Genomic DNA, 12,413 nt, shown 5'->3' with positions numbered 1-12,413 from the left:
CCAGTATGCATGTTACCATTATTGATTGCCAACCTTTATTGTCTTACATTGTAGATAGTGTAATCTAAAATATTACCTATGTTACATCTGACTTCTTTCTTACATTGCTTGTGGTTATGTGTCAAATTACACTTGTCAGAGTGGAAACAAGACTTCTTGTTGTCCATTGTTTGGATGGTTGAGTGTAGCTAGATTGCTGACTTTGATTGCAGCCAGCTGGGCACTTCGCTCTTATGGTTTCCAACCCTGGATCTTACTGAACCAATTGCGTGCGAAAATTTGTAATTCACTAAGTGTAGCGCTATATATAGCATAAGGTTATGACTTCTATAAGTTGTTTTAAATCATGCATAGTATCATCTGAAGTCTGTGTTTCTCGTACATCTGAACCACCTGAAAATTATTTAAGTTGGATAGCGTGTGCCCAATCTGTTTCTTAATTGAATAAAATATGTTTCAATCAAATCAATCAATCAATAAGGTAAGTATTCCCCCTTTCATCCATGTACCTTCATGTATATGTTACGTCAGGTCCACCAGTGTAGCTGTTGGCACTGTAGGGTCCAGTGAGGAATATCGTTCTCTTGGGCAGTACAGAGATGTGAGTATGTGCTTATGTTGAAAAACATTCAGCAGTGGCTTAGAAGCATTTTCTTATTATTTCCTTATTTTTGTCATGGCTATAAATTTTTGTGCATGTATATCCTTCGCTATGTAAACGAAAGATGACCAGAATTTAGTAAAGTGGTTTGACTATCCATGCTTTTTTTGCTGTGTATTTTGTAAAGTAAGGAAAGCATGTGATTTCTTTCAGACTCATTTCGAAATTTATTGTTTTTTTATATGTTTTTCTATTTTGAGAATACATTGTTTGCATATTATTATTAAAAGATATATTGGTCCAAAATTGGGCAGCAGAGAGCCAAGAGGTAAATCAGCTTTGTAAAATGCGTCCAGATGGACCTTACATAGTTGCAATGCCAAAACAGATGATCAGCTGTTTCACATTGATTATTACAGTAGAAGCATTCTTTTATCATGTGATAAAGAATTAAAACTGAACTCAATCATGACTTGCGTATTGTTCATTTGTTTGAAATGTTATTTCATTTAGATCCGTACAGACCTGAAGTGTGTCACTCTGTATCTCATCACATGTGCGAGATTATAGAGCCGTATTACACCATTCCTTCTACAGGTCAAGGAGATGTCCGGGGTCCGAGTGGTCCGCATGGACTCGCCTCTGTATTTCGCCAATGCAGACATTTTCAAGAAGAAAGTGTACAAGTTGTCAGGAGTGAATCCCCTAAAGATGCGGAAGAAGACGAAGGAGATTGTGGTTGATAAGGAAGAGGAGGAGACAAACCATGTAGGCAACAACTTCCGGGAGGTATGGCCATTTTGACATAGACGCTGACTAAGGGTGTAACACTTGCAGCAATATTCCAGCAATATCACAGTTGGAAACACCAGAAGCAGGATTAACACTTAGTACCTATCCAGGCGAAAAACAAAGCACCTGTGAGCAGCTGAGCTGAGCGCTATATAAGTAGATTGTAATACTAATCATAGTAATCAGTTGATTATTGTTTGGCAGCAGCTTTTGAGATATACTTTTGAAGTTGCCATGGATTGGACATCTTTCTATTCACCTCCCTGGACATTTAGTTTTCAATTGTAAATAAATCTGTGTCTTTTAGGATGAGATTGTTTCGGTCCGGTACCTGAGGCTGAAATGTGCAATAATAGCAAAGAATAATGGCAAAATATGCAAAATTATTGCAAAAGCTTTCAGTACAAACTAAATGAAAAATGTACTTTCAGTTTATGAATCTGTAACTGACCATCTATATAACTGTTCGACAGCGGCCGATAGATGGAGACGGGGCCGCTGCCAAGAATGATGCCAACAATGCTGACAGTGCTCCAGACACTGCCATCTACCTGTTGCCAGGCAGCAAAGTCTTGAAGTCTCCTTTGCACCATATTGTTATAGATATGACGGGAGTCACATTCCTCGATATCATGGGGGTTACAGCTATACAACAGGTAAGAGTGAGTAAATAGCTAGATAACTGGCTAGATAAATGCCTAGAGGTTTGGGCTCATGGTTACACATTAAAAGTACAAATGGTTCAAGCTTTGGGGTATGGTCTGTATTACATTAAATACTTGTTGAACTCATCACATGAAGAGAAGCCAGCAAGTTTAGTTTTACACCACACTCAGCAATATTTCAGCTATATGGTGGCGGTCTGTAAAGGATCAAATCTGGACTAGACAATCTAGTGATCAGCAGCATGAGCACTGATCTACGCATTTGCAATACAGTGACATGTACATGTCAGTGAGTCTGATGACCTGATCCTATTAGTTGCCTCCTACAGCAAGCATGGCTTGCTGAACATGGATTCTAAGTCAGATCCTCACCGGTAGTGATTTCGGATTACTCTGTGCCCTAGTTTGTATGTGCGGTAAGGGATCAGCCATTTTAGATTCTTGGGTAGAGTGAAAGGGGCCAAGAGTTTTATCCTCAAATGTATACATCGTTGCAAGATAACCTTTTTATAAAAAAGAATATACTCAGAATAAAAAAGGTCTGGTTTTGGAGTTGCAGCTGAGAAACTACTCAGTTCTCATACCATATATCCTAGCAGCATGTTACATCCTTTCTGTACTTTGTCTGCCATCAATACACTCAGTCCCCCATGGGTATTGATTGGTCAGAATGACCCCTGAGTATGGATACTACAAGCTCGGTTTTACTTTGCTGATTCTCATACTAGATTGTGCACTAGGCCATTTAGAATGTAGTCAAATGTAACACATGTTATATTTGGTATTTTGACAAGGTAAAGAGTCTAGATTTTGTTGGGTTGAGACCCTTTTGGACTGTGTTGATAGATTCACACACTCTTATCCACGGCAGCCTACCCAAGTTATTAACATGTTTGCTTGTCTAGCCTGAAACCTTAGGTCAGTTTCTGAAGTAATCATCACTGATCTGTCAAACCCATGCTTTATGTCCTTGCCAGACTAAGACTTGAATAATACTGAGTGAGTGAGTGAGTGAGTGAGTGAGTGAGTGAGTGAGTGAGTGAGTGAGTGAGTGAGTGTTTTAAGCTACCATTAGCAATATTCCAGCAACAGCATGGCAGGAGACATCAGAAATGGGATTCACACATTGTACCCATGTGGGGAATTGAACCCCTTTCTTTGGGGTGAAGAGAGAATGCTTTTACCACTAGGCTAATCCCTAACTGAAGGAGCCTAATATGTAACAGACTTACTGTTGATCATGCCTTGTGAAGATATGGGTTAGAATTGGTCTTCAACAACCCATGCTTAGAGGACTATTGGGATCAGAGAGTCAGGCCAGGTCAGACTTGGTTGACACATGTCATGGTATCCCCACTATCCCCGCTATGTATATCATTCCTCATTATGGCAGTCACAGAATTGTCCAGTCCAGACTTGATCGTCTACAGACCAACGCTGAAATATTGCTAACTGTGACACTAAACAACAAGGGACATAGAGTTGTAACAACAAAATTGTTTTCATATATTTGTGAGACTCATTTTCATTTAATCTGTTCCAGATTATAACAGAATACAAGGCTATTGATGTTGAAGTTTTGCTATCAGAAGTGAGAGGTAAGGATCACAAGAAATGTTTTTTGTCTCTTCAGAGGAGTGCAAATATTCAGTCATAAGTAAGTGTAATGACTGAAAGCCTGGTATGTTCAGTGACAGGACTGTTAATGTAGTACACCCTTGTTTGTGGACGCTAAGTTAACATTAAACCACATGCTTGAATCAAAGTTGTTTCAGTATATATGAAGCTGCTTTTATCAGCATAATGGTGAGGTTATATATCAATGATATACTGTCCCCTCACATGAACAGTAAGTGAGTGAGTTTAGTTTTACGCCATACTCAGCAGTATTCCAGCTATATTACTGTCACACAAACAAATCAGATTACGAAATGTTCAGTGATGTCTTATGGACAACACGACAGTGGAATATTACTCTCTTTCATCAAGAGACACATTAAGAAGCCACTTAATGGTACAAATTCCTTGATCACTCTTCTGTAACTCCTATTCATTTTTAACGTACCTGTGTGTCGTTGTACAAAGCGATGTTGAAGCTACTTTGGTATCTCCAATACCTTAAAGGTCACATGCAACGTAAAACACAACTTTGCAGATTCTGGTACCTTTCGGTATGCACTTACCGAAACAAATCATCAAAAATGCCAATTCAACCTATAAAGTTGAAAAAAACGTGATGAAAAAAAAGCCCGCGAAATCGGAGTTCAAACGTTTCACTAAATTCACCCCAGCGCTGGGGGGAAAACTGGTTTCAACAGCTGTGCTGCGCTGCATCCATAACACATGCGCAGTGAATAGGTTCGCAGAGCTTGAAACAGTATGCATGCCCAGCGTCTGAGGTTGTGAGCAGCAGTAGTCTAGTCTTGGTTGTGTACACAAACAAGTAAATAATCTACTCGTTACGTAGAAAAAACTTGTTGATTGTGGTAAGCAGTCCCTGTCACAGAGAAAGCTCAGTGTCTGGTTTATTCACACCTATATGTCTGTCTACCTGTCTGCTAAAGACAACTTGCAATACACAGCTTCAATCATTGACCACATGCAAATTGAACTTAACACCTATCAGACTATACAACGTAAAGAAAAAAGTTGATTTATGACTCGTGCACCTGAGTCCCGTGTCTGCCACATTATGTAATTAGGCACGTGTGATACACATGACATGTTTTTATGTCTGTGGGTTGCAAACAAACTACATTCATTTTTTTAGGATGACTGGATCTGTCGGAAACTGGTGCAAACTCTTGTCCTTTTCAAGTCCTGATTTGTACTTGGACAGATTCCAGCCACGCAGTAGTTTACCATCTCTACTGACATGATTTTTGATTGGATTGAGCACAAATTCAGAGAACATGTATTTTCTAAACCCAACATCTCTGTATACATTCTTCATGGATAACGACTTCTTTTAGTGTATATGATTTTGTTTGACAACAGTGTATGAAGTACAGAAAGAGAAGTTGTTATCCATAAAGAATCTTACTTTCTTGTGACTGGCTATACTTCTAAAATGCCCATCAAACAGATCATCTTTCTTTACACAACAGCATATCAGCAAATGAAACAGCCAATCGGAAGCTGTCGTTACACTTGAGTGCATATCCACCCGCTATGACTGGGTTCGGTCTCCCGAGGGTTTCGTTTCGGGGGAAGTAAGCCCAAGTACAAAATATTGCACTTTTGAATCGCGATTGTACGCTTATAATTTTGTTTATTTGTTTTTTTAAAAGCAGCAATGTATATTATATGTCATGAATAAGTGATAAATGTGTTTTAATTATGTTTGATTTTTTGGTTGCATGTGACCTTTAACATACGATGACAATTTAGTGGTGAGATTGCTTATTTAAACAGCACCCAGAACAACAAGCGTTTTCTTCTATATTGTTGAGCCTTAAAAGGTGACTAGAGTCAACTAATGGGATCGGGTGGTCAGGCTCGCTGACTTGGTTGACACATGTCATTGGTTCCCAATTGCACAGATCGATGCTCATATTGTTGATCACTGGATTGTCTGGTCCAGACTTGAGTATTTACAGACCGCCACCATATAGCTGGAATATTACTGAGTGCTGCGTAAAACTAAACACATTCACTCACTATATTGTTGATTCTCTTTCTCTGTTTCTAGAGGCCAGTCTAGGGATACTGGAGTCTACAGGCTTCATGAAAAAGTTCGGAGATCTATTGTATCTGACTTGTGATGATGCTGTGCATCAAGCTGTGTCCTCACCCACACCAGCCCAGGATGTGCTGTGATACATGAGGACTCACCGGCATAGAAGAGGACTCACCGAGGTAGAAGAGGACTCACAGGTCAACATGAGATCTCACCTGTTCCAAAGACTCACCAGAGGACGCAAGATCTCATTGGGACGATTGGAACTAATTGAGGTCCTCTAGAAGGCAGTCAGGGTACTGTTTGTAGTTGCCATGGTAATAGTTGTTAATAATTACTATGGTTTCTGCAAAATTTCACAGATTTCACAGATTATTTTGGGATCAAACTTCATCTACAATGTATGCAGTATTTTTAGACAATTATAATTGGTTCTTTGTTTTATATGATTGGGTATTATATTATTGCCGGGTGTTTGGTCTAGGACATAGTGAGATGCTTAGTCAACAGGTTGGTAATAATTGTTATGTTAGTTCATTATGGAACTGCTCATAATTTATGCCTTAGGGGTAGGGGAGGGGTGGGATGGGGTTGGGGGCAATGATGATTTTTATGGAGAAGCATTTATAACGTTTAACCATTTTTTTAGAATACGTTTATGTACAAAATTGCTGATAGCTGCACCCCCCACCCCTGTACATGTGTACAACTCTCACCCTCACCCACCTTAAAATCTCTCACTCTCTCTCAAAATACATGAATATTTCATGTATATTAGTGACTTCTAATATTTTTATTTGTTGTGTTTAGCATCATTAACCTATGTTTGTTTTGTTTATATGAGTCTGTATGAATTCCAGGTCGAATACAATTCAAGCAGTGTATTAATGTACAGTATGGACAGAGCCTGGCCCCACAAGATCTTCGTACTGAAATGATTGTTGTTATATTACTTATGTGAGTTGTGATCACCTCAGCACTAAGATGTCTTTGTCGATAGCCTCAATTCTATTTCTTTATTTGCAACCAAGCCTGTAGTAAAGGTTTCCTAAAGATTTGTTCAAATTAAATCTCAATATATTTTTTAAATATTTAGGTGACTTTTACTTTTGTGTTTAATTTTGATGCCCATATCAAAAGTTCTACTGGGGAACTTGCAAACAACATTGTTATCTTAATTTAATTTGTATCTTGGAATATAAACACTTGCGCAAAAGTTAAGCACCACTATTTTCGTAGTGTCTTGATTTCACCACTGAAGATCCAAAATACAAAATATACATGTTTCTGTCTGAATTAGCCTTCCATAGATTGTTGAACCTAAGATTGCCAAGATACGACAAGGAATATGTTCTGCACGTGCAACTCCATTTCCCTACCATCTGAATCTTGAAAATCAAGTTTCACAAACTTTGTTTCACCGGTTTGTTGTGAGATTCTCCTTTCACTTTAGAGTAAGAAAATCAGTCATGGTGAGGAGAAAGTTAATGACCGCTGATAGATGGCAAGTGATAGGCATGAAAAATGCTGGCATGTCATGCAGGGTCATTGTAAGGCAAATGGGTCATCATCACAGCATTATCACTCGTTTAGTTGCCAAACATAATCAAACCAGTGATGTCAGTGACAGGCATAGATCTTGTTAAGATAGTTATCACAAAAATAGAGGGGCACTTAACTTTTGTGCATGTGTATAATTCCTTGAAAGAGATACATCAACAAAGAATTTGATTTTCCTCACATTTATCAGTTCAATGGAGAAGTTGTTTTGTTTCTGTTCTTTGTTTTTGTTCTCTCTGTGAGAAAACATTTAATGCCAAATGTGCCATGGGCCAAAGCAGAGATGTTGTTCCAGTTTTAACCTCTTACTTCTTGAGGTAGCTGATACACTTCATCATCACTTCATCATCACTTCATCATCACTGCATGGTCACTGCCTGATCACTTTGTTCTCAGTTTATTCACTGAGTTGAACAAAGGCCGGTATGGTCTAAGAAAGATCAGGTCATATTCGCTGCCATTTTGCTGAAACACATCCCTCTGTGCAATTATTATGCAACACAGAAATTTATGGTTTTATACTGTACATATCTACACCAGCCACTAATCAGTGATGCAGTAAGATAAATGTGTGTGACTCCTGACGACGGTAGTGACTGACCTGTAACATGAGTTCTTGTTACATCTGTTACACCCCTTCAGGGGATCACGGGTAGCTCAGCGCTCACTTGTCTTTATAAGTTTGGTTGGCTGGTTTGTTGTTTAGTGCTGGACTCAGCAGTGTTCCAGCTATATGGAGGCAGTCTGCAACTAATTGAGTCTGGGCCAGATAATCCAGTGATCAACAAAATGAGCATTGATCTATGCAGTTGGGATACGAGGACATGATGATCTCACAAGTGAGCTATTAAAAGACCAGGGTTTTATTGCCCATATGGGTACAATATGTGAAGACCATTTCTACTGTCCCTTGTTATCTGATTACTCACTGTGAATGAATTTCAGGATACATACGTGTATTTATTTTGTCGCAAATTTACAAAACATGCTTTGCTCGAAGAAATGGACCCAATTTTAATTTATATTGCAATTGATTCATTATTACCAGAGTATTTTTGATTAGACTGTTTCTTCTCCATGTTCTGTTCACCAAAACGGTTCTTTTGTCATTGTGCCATATGACATCATCCATTGTGTCATGACGTCATCCATCATGTCATGACATCATTGTATTCCAGAATGACAACATGTCTGTCTTACAAGCAGGAGAGTTCACACTGGGAGAGGGGACTACAGCTATTTATTGAATCATAATGTTTGCATATGATATTACAAGTCTGACGTTTTGTACCATTACTAATGGTATCAATTCCAAATGAAATTTCAAGGCATCAAATACTCATTAACACACTGGAAAACACAATATTTATCTCTTTTTTGTGTGTGTGCAACTGCTGTTGCCCTAAGTCTGTTTGTGTAGATCCCCTCGGTTCAAGTACTTACTGTCATCAAGCTGTTGGCATTGTCTTTTACTATTTGTTTTAGTTATGAAATACTTTAGTTATAAGAATAAATCCAATTGATATGTCACTGATATAATTGTTGATGTGTCACTCAAGTGATATAATTATTGATATGTCATTCAAGTGATATAACACTTTATACCATAAGTACTTTCAGTATTCTTCTGTGTGTTTTCAGATTGTGGAAATCAGAAAGAAAGTACACTTTAAGCAGATTAGTTGTCCTTTCTAACTGAATGATGTGTATATTTCTTGTCCATTTGCCCATGAAAATTGTCTCACATGGACTTGTTGGTCTTCCGTTTTGAATATAGCTAAATGGGATAGATACCTGACTTTGAGTACTGGAAATTTGATACCGAACCTTAGTGTGTGTTCAAATCCCAGGTGGGACTCCTATCAGAGAATATATACTTTACTAAGACTGTGTGATCCCACACATAACACAAGTTACATATATAGCTTTACTACTTTTCATCATATGTTTGACCATGTTGTTTTGTTTCCTATATAATCTTATTAAATACCCAAATGCAAATAATCAGTTTTTTTTGGCAAATCTTTATAAAGAATATGTATCATTCATTAACAATTTTTCCCTTCAGTTAGTTATGTTTTTAGATAGAATACTGTTAAAAACTAACATTCCCTTGATTGTATTTTTGTGGGTTTAGTTTAGGATCCACGCCTTACAGTTCCTTAAGGATTGAAGGTACATGTCCTAAAATGTGTTATATTGAGGGGGAATTAGTTTTACAAAGTAGTTTATTATGGCACTTGACTGTCACCTGGTGTGTGGTCATTACATAAGGATAGTAAAGTGGTTAAAGGGTCCATTTGTCACGCCGAAGACCCAGGTTTGATTCCTCACTAGGATGCAATGTGTGAGGCCCATTTCTGGTGCACCCACCATGATATTGCTGGAAGATTGCTAAAAGTGGCGAAAACTAAACCAACTGTGACTACTGTGATTGGTCTCCAATATTAGTGGGGTTAAAATGATTCTTGTGTCTTCGGAAAACTTCATGGACGGTATGAAGATTTTATTTTTGAGAATATATCGTTATCAGCTTAAACCTAATTCTAAAGTACCATGTGATCTCTTTTGGCCTTTGTGATTTGAATTATGAAGATATTTCCTGAGGCCATGGTTACTATAGTATACGCTTCACTGCCAATTTTGGATGATATTAACAGTGCCAAGATATGTTTAATATAGCACAGGGATAAGTGAATTGTGAGAAACAAGAAACTTTATTTTAGACAATTATATTTTTAAATTGTATTTTTAATCATGGTACCCATAGTCGCTTAGTTTGTACCATTTTAATCTGTATCAGTCATTATAGAACCAATTTAACATTGATCTGTTTTATAATAAAGTTATTATTATGGTAAAGTATCTTAAAGTATGATGAATCTTCACATACAAACTGAAGTGTCTGTGATATTAAAGTGTAACTTTATGTAGAACACATAAGATTTTCACCACAAAAGACCTGTTTTTCTGGCATGGATGCCTCAGGTACGGCACATGTCCTTCAAAGTAGAATCCTTTGTTGATAAATATCTGTTTATATTGATTTTTGTTATAAAATGCTTCAAAGGTGGCGATGAAAATAACAGCACCGCTAAATTTATTGCGTCTGTAGGCCAGACCAGTTTCATGTTTTGAAAAGTGAGATGACATTTGGGAAGAGATGTTTTCATTGGTAACCATTAAATACATACACTAAACATGCAATGAAATGCAGCTTTCAAAAAAAATAAAATCTCATAAAAGTAAGCATTCAGGTTTATGTCTTCCATTTAAAAACTTGACAAAAAGGCAGAGTTTCTTTTGCTGTTCAGTAGTGCCAGTATTCTTTAGTTATAAGTTTGTTTCATAATAAGCAAGGATGTTTGAGTTCTATTAACTGAATTTTTGAAGTTGCATATTTTAATTTTAAATGCACAATGTCACACATTTTCAATGATATTTTAAAAAGCAGAGTTGTGTTCCTTTTGCTCTCATGTATACTTCAGGTACAATTTGTTTCATAATAAACAAGGATGTTTGAGTTCTTTTAAATGATTTTTTCAAGTTGCCATGTTTTAATTTTAAATGCACAATGTCACACATTTTCAACAATATTTTAGCCAATATTATGCAAAATGGGGCATGTGCACTTCCTTTAGTTTGCTATTGATGCTATAAAAGACTTATCATCCCTTACTATTTGGGGGCCATGAGGTAGCCTACTGGTTAAAGCGTTTCCTCGTCAAGCCAAAAGGTCGGATTCGATTCACCACATGGATACAATGTGTGAAGCCCTTTTTCTGGTGTCCCACACCGTGATATTGCTGGAAAATTGTGAAAAGCAGTGTAAAACTAAACTCACTCACCTTACTATTTGACTGAAATGGATAATTGAAACTTTGAGATGAACAGTTACCAAAAAAAATTGCTCCATACATTGAGAACTGTAGCACATAGTGTTGTCGGTGTTTGCTGAACTTGTTTCAATCGCAGGTTACATCATAGGTTTTTCGTAAAGAGCAATCCGAGGGATGTAACTCTGTGCATTTCACTTAAAATAATGTTTGGTCTGTAGAGGGCATGAGAGTTGATTAAATGCTACATTGCACTAATTCATTACAACTTTTTTTTATTTAATATTGTAATCAAAATACATAATTTCATTTGGAATAAATTATTTGGTAGTTTCCTTGAGGGCTGATAGTTAGTATTTTTGAGAGATGTGCATTATTTTTAGAGAAGTGTGGTGTAACATTGTGCCTTTAAACTAAAAATGACCTGATATGCTTTATGCAGTGCCTTGCTGCTATGATACTGAGTAATAGCTTCGTGTGCTGTATCCCAAAAGGTGGGTTTAATAGATTATCAGGCTAGATCAAGTGATAGCCCAGTGGTGAAACTGTTAGCCAAGCAACAAGTGACACTCTTTAAATCTACATATATGTAAACATAATGTGAGCCACTGTGATAATATTACCTGTGTTGTCAGGTACTTGAATAATAATATTACCCTTGAGCCATGCAAATGTGACTTAAAGAGTTGTGCCTCTTACACGGTCTGTTTTTCTTAGGATTGAATTCCAGAGGCACACTTCAGTGGAAGCTGTCTACACTGGTATATAATCTCAGTCCCATTCATGGCTTGTACATGTATCATCAGCTCCATAATCTGGCACATTGTGTAAACTGGATTATTTCTGCAGTACTAGTGAGTGCCAGTTTAGACAGCTTCTACTGTGATCATATTCATTGGTTGGTCAGTACTGTTACCATATTAGGGTTTATAGATTTTTGTATTGGTGTTTTATAAATAGAAGAAACATCGAAACACCATTACAATCACTATATTTACTAGTGATATATTAATTTTGTTGAAGTATTTAGACATATTTTTTAGATTTCCTTGAAGGAACAGTGATTGCAGGAATAGATATTGATTTTGTAAATTGTTATAATGATTTGAACCTATACATATATTTACATGTTTTATCCATGCACAAATGCAATAACTTGAACAAATTTTAAGAATTTTGCCAAATGTATGTTTTTTAATTGTAGAATATTTTTGTGAACTTGAGTATCAGTGAGTTGTCAGTCAGCTGTCAGAGAGATTATTTGTTGTCATGGTGACCGG

General features: G+C 37.1%; 1 protein-coding gene across 1 annotated transcript in view; it reads left to right on the top strand.

Annotated features, from left to right (window-relative positions):
• The window catches only part of LOC137272893 (prestin-like), a 29,778-nt gene extending 23,835 nt beyond the window's left edge, over nt 1–5,943 (top strand). Inside the window, exons 13-17 of the mRNA XM_067805313.1 lie at nt 532–601; nt 1,199–1,390; nt 1,867–2,049; nt 3,602–3,656; nt 5,750–5,943. Of these exons, the coding sequence (XP_067661414.1) occupies nt 532–601; nt 1,199–1,390; nt 1,867–2,049; nt 3,602–3,656; nt 5,750–5,877 (628 nt within the window). The 3' untranslated portion in view covers nt 5,878–5,943. The remainder of the gene's footprint in view (nt 1–531; nt 602–1,198; nt 1,391–1,866; nt 2,050–3,601; nt 3,657–5,749) is intronic.
• Nucleotides 5,944–12,413: the final 6,470 nt, after the last annotated feature.

This window comes from Haliotis asinina, chromosome 2 (genome assembly GCF_037392515.1).
Source record: "Haliotis asinina isolate JCU_RB_2024 chromosome 2, JCU_Hal_asi_v2, whole genome shotgun sequence".
In the NCBI taxonomy this organism is placed as follows: Eukaryota; Metazoa; Mollusca; class Gastropoda; order Lepetellida; family Haliotidae; genus Haliotis; species Haliotis asinina.
Note: the sequence above shows the minus strand (reverse complement) of the source record. Positions and strands in the feature narration are given on the sequence as shown.